Below are 8757 nucleotides of genomic sequence, written 5' to 3'. Positions count from 1 at the left end.
AGAACATCTCCAGGATTAGAGGACTGATGTCTCAGCGCAATCTATAGAAACTCATCCATGCATTTATCTTTAACCTCATTGATTACTGCAACAGCGTAATCAATGTTTAGTCAATCTCACATGCTGTTTTTATTTTAATTATGTAAAGCACTTTGAAATGCCTTGCTGTTGAAATGTGCGATACAATTAAATTTGGTTGGTTGGTTGGTTGGTTGGTTGGTTGCCATGATTTCTAGCATGTTTATACAGGGTTACTAGCCCCTTTATGACAGATCTTTAGTCTATCAGTAATATTTAAACCATTTTTAGTTTCCCTCTCCTCAAGGTTTCAGGTTCTTAGTTAAAGGTGACGGTTTCTCTGCAGACATCTGGAACCTGATGAAGAAACATTTTAAAACGCAGAAATATGAGAGTTCAGAGTTACCTGAGCAGATGAACTCAAGGCTCTCATCACTGGTTCCATTATCAGGTAAACAGTTCCTTAATGCAGATCCTGACTGCAAACAGTCAGTGAAGATCGACCAAACTGGTCTCTCTGAAGCTTCCTTTGTTTTTCTTACTGAAACAGCAGAACCACAGTCCAGTTCAGCACAAACTACAGCAGCTGAGCTCTTGTCCCAGTAACCACCCCAAACTTCCACTGGTCTCCAGTCTTCTTGATGTTTCATCTCCAGTCTCCCGGCACATCGGCTGGTCTCTCCCACCAACCTGATGTTGTCTGGACCTGAGCAGAGACAGAGAGTTCATTAATGCAGGAAGTGAAGCAGTGAACAGCAGCAGGTCTGCAGATCCTCCTCTACCTGAACAGGTGAGTCCAACAGCTTGACCAGGTGAGCAGCTGTTTCTAACTGAACTCTTCCTGCTGCTGCAGTTCAGCAGAGCAGACTCACTGCCTTCACACAGGAACTCTCTGCTCCCCACTGGAGCCTCTGCTTCTCCATAGAGCGCCCCCTGGAGGACTGAAGGAGACCCACAGCCAATCTCCCTGCAGACCACCTCTGCATCCTGCAGGTCAAAGTCTTTTTCACACACTGAGGACCACGACTGGTTGGTCTTCACCTCCAGTCTGCCTGAGCACCGGTTGGTCCCTTGAACCAGCCTGACTGAGTCTGAGGATGCAGAAAGAAAAAAGGTTTAAAATCCTTCAGAACTTTATTTTTCTAAACACACATGGAAACATCTCTGGGTTTGATAGAAATAAAGGTCAAGAAAACCAAATGAGAAAAGATCAGAGCATCAAAGGTGGAGTGAAACCGACTGTATCTGGGATTCATTTTAAATTTTACACAGTTGCTAACGTTTGTCCATGACATCCAATGCATCAGATCCACACTAAGAAGTTTACTGGAAGTTTCCTGGGCTGCAAACATGATATGGAAATAATCCATTACCAGGCACTGTTAGATGAAGTCACTCCATCAGGTTCATTCGCATATTGTGCACAACACAGAGAGCATATAAGACGATCAATAGTGAAACATTTCTGATTGAAAACTCTTGTGCATGTGTAACATAGTTAAAATGGTTCAGGTTAAATCCTGCTGAAATGCTGGTAAAAAGTTGTATTGCATTCACCCTAGAAAGAGTGGGGTATTATGGGTAATCCTCAGAGCCATGAGGATCACTGACAAGGTAACGTGTCTCTGCCATCCATCCATCCATTTTCTTTACACCCTTGTCCCTTAGTGAGGTGCTGGTGCCTATCTCCAGCTAACGTTCTGGGCGAGAGGCGGGGTACACCCTGGACAAGTCGCCAGTCTGTCACAGGGCAACACAGAGACACACAACCATGCATACACGAGGGCCAGAGGCGCAAAAAGTGGGTATGCAGCGTATGCAACGCATAGGGGCGCAGCACCAGAGGGGGCGCCAAAACCCCGTCTGGAGGGGGCGTCGCGCCGATTATGTTTTCCCATACACTTCAGCGCGCTTCACGCTCCTTCACCTCTTGCACATAACGAGGTAAATGTAGCGATTTCTACACTTCACGCAGCGTCGCCTGGGGGGGAAGGAGGTGGGGTGAGTGTCGCTCCTTCACCCTGACGTTGCTTCCCTTGGGGGCTGATTTATGTTTTCGCATCCACTTGAATAATGTGCAGTTGCGCCACTGACTAAGGCTTGTTGAGAAAATAAATTTAAAATAAGCTAGTTTTAAAACTTAACATGTCTTGATTCAAATGGCCTAATTGTGGTTTTGAAATTAGTAATGTATTCTGGCCTATTGACCTTTAATTTACCTGTAGTTCCAGCAGATGGTTTGCTAGGATCGTTTGAACTGCCTTTTGTCTGTGGGAAAACAATACAGTGGAAGTTGTAGCTTTTCACACTCATCTGTGAAAGGCCGTAAACACGGCAGGGGTTTCTGGCTTAATAGAGGGTCAGAGATAGCTCCTGGTTGGAGGAGCAAAGATACGCCTTATTTGAATAAATTAAAGATAAGAATACGCCTTTTACTATAAAACTTTCTACACAGAAGTAACACATTAGATTTGCTCTTGCAACTCTCCAAAAACGTCTTTGCACGTCTTTGCTTTTCTTTCTTTCCTTCTTTCCATTTATGTCAGGTAAATGAATGTATTTCTCCGTTGTTCTGCAGTTTCTGGTGTAAGTTTGTGCATTGTCTTATATTGGATTAAACTCTGTAATTCTGTGACGTCAACACGCATTGTTGTTTTCCTTGTGGCCACACGTGGCCCGCCGAGAGGACCTGGGATCCAGAGGAAGAGAGAGAGCCAAACTTTTTCCAAAGATAACCTATTTTTAGGAATTTCTTCCTTAACAGGCTGTATAAATAAATCAATTTGGCGATATATATCGATATTTTCCGCCCTCAGAACGTATCGATTTTTCATCCGCGAGTATCGATCCGTTAAACCATAGGGGTCCATAGCCTGACAGCTCTTTTTAACGTCTAGTTTGTTACGGCATAGCAGCAAGACTCCGCCTCCCTCAGTCTAACGTTCAACTCGAGCTTAAAGTGCACATTATAAACTACACACCAGTTTTTAAATTGTGCTAATAGGCCAAGTATAACCGGAGTTATGCTAAAATTAGTAAACCATATTTTTCAGAATGTCAGAGAAATGTCAAAAGCGCCGCCATTCCCCGGCTGTTCCGATTATGAAAGGGAATGAGGTCCAAACGTACAAAACGAAACATTAGATTCCTGTGTTTTTGGAAATGTAAAATCTTCAATAAATAACAATGGGCTGCATTTTGTTGCTGAGAAACGAAGTAAAGTTGCGCAAGTAACCGTGAAAGAGAAACGGAACGGAGAAGCGGCAAAAGCAGTGAAATCGCGAAATTAATGCAAATTTTGACTGGTAGCATTCACTTCGTAATTAGTTTTTATCTTAGCAGTTTCTGTTCTGTATATAAAGGATTACCTGAAGAATGAACATGGTTGATAACATCCGGGCGCGCAGCGGCGCTGTGTTTTGAGCAGGAAGACGAAGAGGAAAAACCCCCAGCCGGAATCCGCAACGCAGTGAGGATTTCCATGATAACAATGGCTGATCGATCATTCTTATTAGCAACAGACAAAAAGTATCAGAGACTGAGAGTACTATGAGATGCTGGCAGTCTGAAAGGCAGCTACTCAGAGATCCAAGCAGGGGAATAGCGGCGCTGCGTAGCTGCAGGGAGTCGATCACTACGGGGTGAGGCGGAGCCACGACCTTAGCAGTTAGTAGTAAGCAGCTTACAGCCAGACTAACTCCGGGAGACAAGGTAGAAAAGCCTTTTTCCCCATAGTCCAAAAGACTGCATGTGTGGCTGCATTTTTACTCCAAAATGCAGCCACAGTGTCCAAAAGAAAAAACATTTGCATATTGAGAGTCTACAGAGGCTGATAATCTCCCCACTCTGCTCCTGGATTACCGTTTTAACTTTTGAGTTTTATGTCAAATCCACATGAATTAAATGACAAACTAATTCTCTCACTGCGTCTTTGATTAATTTTGTCCAGCTGCAGACTGTTAGACTGTCCAATCAGAGTCAGGTATTGTGTAGTTGGTGCTTTTAATCAGTTTTCAGTTAACTAAATTCAAGTCTATGGAACACAAAATGTCACTAAAATCACTCTGTCCTTCAAAAATCTTTCAGAAAATCGTAAAAATACACTGAATTGTATTGCTCAACAAATATTGTGATATACCATGACTAGAATATCATATCATGAAATTATTGTATCACTACACCCCTAGCATACACACACTCACACCTAGGGGCAATTTGGAGAGGCCAATTAACCTGACATGTTTTTGGACTATGGGAGGAAACCGGAGTACCCGGAGAAAACCCACACATGCACAGGGAGAACAACCAAACTCCATGCAGAAAGACTGGGGCCGGGAACCCAGAACCTTCTTGCTGCAAGGCAACAGCTCTACCAACTGCGCCACTGTGCAGCCCTGTCTCTGCCATGTGATAAAGAAATATTATTTATGCATTTTGTGAAGTGTGTGTGGTTTTCGTTTTTGCATATTGTTGAAATATGTTTGGTCTGGGCGACGCTTGTTCTGTTATTATGATGTTTTTGTCGTGTTTGAGACGGTTTAGTTCGTGGGAAAGTGCAGTGGGAATTTCCCATGTGGTAACATTTTGGCTCCTCCTTGCAGGAGCTTGTTTTATGCCAGAGACTGACCGATGTGTGGAATGCAGGTATGTTTTACCAAATATCCTGTAGCAGATGTTTAACCTGAGACAGAGTTTTATATTAACAGTTTCATATAATGATATGGTTCATTTATGTTTCTGCATTGTTCTAAAATGCAATGTTATATAAACTAAAATATAAAAATGGCATCCAATAAATAAAATGTCAGCATCTTATTTTTCAGAACATTTGAATTAGTTACTTTATTTTATCTGAAAAAGACACTCACTGGTTGTTTTACTGTAAAACAAAATCCACTATGCGATCACTGTAATTTTAAGTTATTTTATTGTGGTTACTGTATTTTGGGTAATCCTGAGAGCCACGAGGATCATCGACGAGGAGCTTGTTTTATGCCAGAGACTGACCTTACCTCCATGCCCGTTGTGTGAAATGCAGATGGAGAATTAAAGAAACAGCTCATGGCAACTTGAGCAGCTCCTTGTCATTCATTGCCACACCAATAGAAGCCACCAGAAACACATAGGCAGGAACAGGAAGGAAATGGCCAGGATATGAAATCACCTGAACAGACGATAAGTAGATTATTGCTCTGATCTCTTTGTATCGACGCCACAGATCCACAGTGCAGCTGTCTGCAAGCTACAGCTGCTGATGTAACGTTCCAGTTCCAGTCCCAATAATTCACTGGTTCCCAGTCTCCCAGATCCTCCTTCTCCAGTCGGCCACCACAGCGACTCCTTCCTGCTGCCAGTCTGACTTCATCAGACAGAGCTGGAAGAAACATTTACATGTTGGGTTACAACAAGCAGAGACAGATTGATGTAGGATGTGCTGACAGGATCCTGTTGATGGTGTTTATGTGATCTTCTCTTAGAGGCAGAGCTATCAGGGATGGTTCTGATCAAACCATCTTTATGCTGGAATGGCCTAATTAAAGCCCAGACCTAAATGTTATTTATGCTCTGTAGTAAAACCTGAAATGTTTTTATTATTCACCTTTTCTATCCATTTATATTTATGTCTTTACTGAGACCAACCAAAGTCAGATTCATTGTTTTTGTGTAAAAGTTGTCAAATCCAGTTGGTTCTGGTTCTGGTTCTGATTCTGGTTCTGTGTGCAGAGTGATGAGCTGGTAGATAACTTCCATCATAAAATTTCAGATGTGATTGATTGCATTGCCCCCATTAAAGTGAAGGTCGTGTCTAGTAGGAACAAATCTCCATGGAGAAATGTGCAACCAGATCTGAAGGTCTGAACGTAAATGGAGTAAAACTCAACTTTATTATGAAATCTATTAAGCAAGACTGAAGCTATCACTCAACTCTAAAACATATGAATGAAACATTCTTTGCAGAAATTATAAACATTAACAATGCTCAAGTGTTATTTGCCACAGTTGACTGGCTCACAAACCACCTGACCTGCAATGAATTCGCCAAATACGCTACAGAGAAAATTAAAAATATTAGAGGGTCAGCATTCACTGCCACACAAAATCTAATATCCATGCTATGCCCCAAAAAATAACACCCACAGCTTTTCTTCAGAAAGTCCTGCCTGTCATTTCATCTGGTCTGATTCAAATAGTAACTCATGGCTCTCATCAGGCGTTTTCCCCCAGCAGTTTTCAAACCACTGATATAAAAACAACCATCTGAACAAATCATTCCTGCAGAATTACAGGCCGATCTCCAACCTGTCATTCATCAGCAAAATGACTGAAAAGCTGTTTCAACAATTAACTGCAAAACAACCGAAACACTGAGTTCCTTTAAATCTGGACTAAAACCCGGCTGGTCAGGTTTGCTTTGAAACTAAATAAATGAAACACTGAACAACATTTTGATGTGTGACGACGGCACTTTGACTGAATGTACCGTTTACTGGTTTACTGAAGCACTTTGAACCGCCTTGGTGCTGAAATGTGCTTCACAAATAAACTTGATCGATTGGTTGATTGATTCTAATCTGCAGCAGGCAGTTCGACATCCTGCCTGAGACGCTCCCACGTCAGACGGAGCTCAGACGTTTTCACGAACACAACCGGCGGTACCAGAAGCTGGTCCAATGACCGTGGTGCTACTGGGCTTGGTTGGCCAGCAAACGGGCCTGACCAGAACCTCAGAGAGAACCTGTGGAGTCAAGAGGAAGATTTCATGCAGAAGGAGCCATTTTATGAGGCTCCACCTGTTTACTGCACAGATTCAGCGCTGGTGCAGAGTTTCTGCTGCTTCTCCTCATCAATCAGCCAATCAGATTTATTTTATAGCTCATTTCAGCAACAAGGCTGTTCAAAGTGTTTTACATCATTCAAACACAAAAAACAACCATTCTTGGTTTTATTGGCTCCTCAGCAGCAAGTAGAAAATATAAACATCACCAACTGTGTAGCAGCAGCTCTATGATCTGAGACCAGAAACTGTTTCCACTTTTTTAGTTTGTAACATTTAACATGTTTATCAGCAGATCATTTTTAATTTGAACTCTAGTGAATATTAGTGTTTGATGAAAGTGGAGTCCTACCTGAGCTGCAGAGACACAGAAGCAGCATCAGAGCCGTTTGCTCCATGTTTCCCCTGATGTGGAGTGAAGCTTCGTCTCTTGATGTGATCAGGATGTGGCTCCAGACTCTGAAGACTTCCTACTTTAAGCTTTTTTATCTGCTGCTTCCTGAACGTCACAGTTCAGGTCTTTGGCTGCTTTCAGAGACGACGCCTCCTTCCTAGGAGCTCATCGTGAAGATGGGTTCATACTGGGCCTACTGGGATTCAGAGGTTTCACCAGTCTCTGTTGTTCCTGTGTTTAGTTCAGTCCTGGTTCTGCTTGTGGCCGGAGTGGATCCAGGTGTGTCATCCACTGAAAGGGAACCTGATGTTGTTGGCAGCAGCAGCTCAGCTTCCCTCCAGGAAGGGGTCACAGCTGAACAGAAATGAGCCCAGGTGTAGCTGCTATGAGGAGGAGAAACAGAGAGAGAACATGAGCTTAATGTCAGCGTGACTGCAGACGATGGAAGGATGGAGAGTAGTAGGAGAAAGTAGCAGAGGGAGGAGAAGTGGTCAGTTTGTCCTCCAGGAGGATTCCTGGAACATCTTCAGATTATAAATCTGGAACATTTCAATTGATTTATTTTTCATAAGACATTTTTCTGTCATTTCATTTCAGATTTAGTCTTTGACCATCAGAGCAGAAAGGCTTCATAGAGGCAGAGGGAAATCTAAGCATGAATCTGGATGTTCAGCCTCTGTGAGCTGAGTGATGCTAATCTGGACTGAAGCTTCAGCAACATTATCAGGTTTGTTGCCACATAATGAGGTTTTTAGGGTAAATCTAAACTTTAGATCTTCAACAGGAAAAAGTTGTTTATTTCAAAGAGCTGAGATATTTTAGGCCCATAAAACTAAAAATATATTTTGTTTAGAATATTAAACTCTACCAGCTCCTTTATGTTGCTGCAGCAACATGCATTCATATTAGCTGAACCTCTGCAGCTCTGATCTAAAGTTTGATAGTCGGGTCGGGATTCTGTGGTGCATTATTAGTAAGTCATCAGGTTTTTTTTTCACATGGAAACCACAAATAACTGCTCCATTGGACTAATTTCAATCTATATATTCATAGTTTTACTAAAAGAAAAGACACGCTTTTGTTTTGCATGTTTAGCTTTAGCCATATTTGGATAGGATCACAGTTTCCATCTGCTCTGGCTGACTTGATGTACTAAATAATGAAATATCAGTCAATAAATGAATCCTGTTTTCCTTTTCTTCAGATTGCTCACGTCACTGTTACAGCAATCCTGACACTTGGGACCGGTGACAGATCATGGGGGCTCGTCCGGGATCAGCATGCCACATGGAGTTACATGTTACTGGAGCCTGGATTGACCCAGTGAGTAGCAGAGAGGCCAGGAACTGGTGAAAATGGTGTACCAGCCTACAGAGTGACTGACTGAGGACCCATGCATCTGAGATCAGCAAGATGTCGTCTGGTGAGAGAAAACATTGTACGATGCTACTTTGGAGCATGAAGACAAAGTTACACCAGCTAACAGGTATCGAAGCCCACCTTACAGCAACTTCTCTTGGAGACGATGAAGGATTTTTTATATGTATGTATATATATATATATATATATA

At 42.4% G+C, this 8757-nt stretch overlaps 1 protein-coding gene across 1 annotated transcript in view; it reads right to left on the bottom strand.

The window, feature by feature from the left end:
- The window catches only part of LOC103138344 (scavenger receptor cysteine-rich type 1 protein M130-like), a gene marked incomplete at its 3' end in the record, with an annotated part of 39851 nt that overhangs the window by 2585 nt on the left and 28509 nt on the right, over positions 1 to 8757 (bottom strand). Inside the window, exons 5-6 of the mRNA XM_016671637.1 lie at positions 801 to 1109; positions 425 to 724 (exon numbers count right to left, since the gene is read on the bottom strand). Of these exons, the coding sequence (XP_016527123.1) occupies positions 425 to 724; positions 801 to 1109 (609 nt within the window). The remainder of the gene's footprint in view (positions 1 to 424; positions 725 to 800; positions 1110 to 8757) is intronic.

The sequence above is a fragment of the Poecilia formosa genome, unplaced genomic scaffold, assembly GCF_000485575.1.
Source record: "Poecilia formosa unplaced genomic scaffold, Poecilia_formosa-5.1.2 Scaffold48, whole genome shotgun sequence".
NCBI lineage: Eukaryota > Metazoa > Chordata > Actinopteri > Cyprinodontiformes > Poeciliidae > Poecilia > Poecilia formosa.
This window is presented reverse-complemented; position numbering and strand designations above follow the sequence as displayed.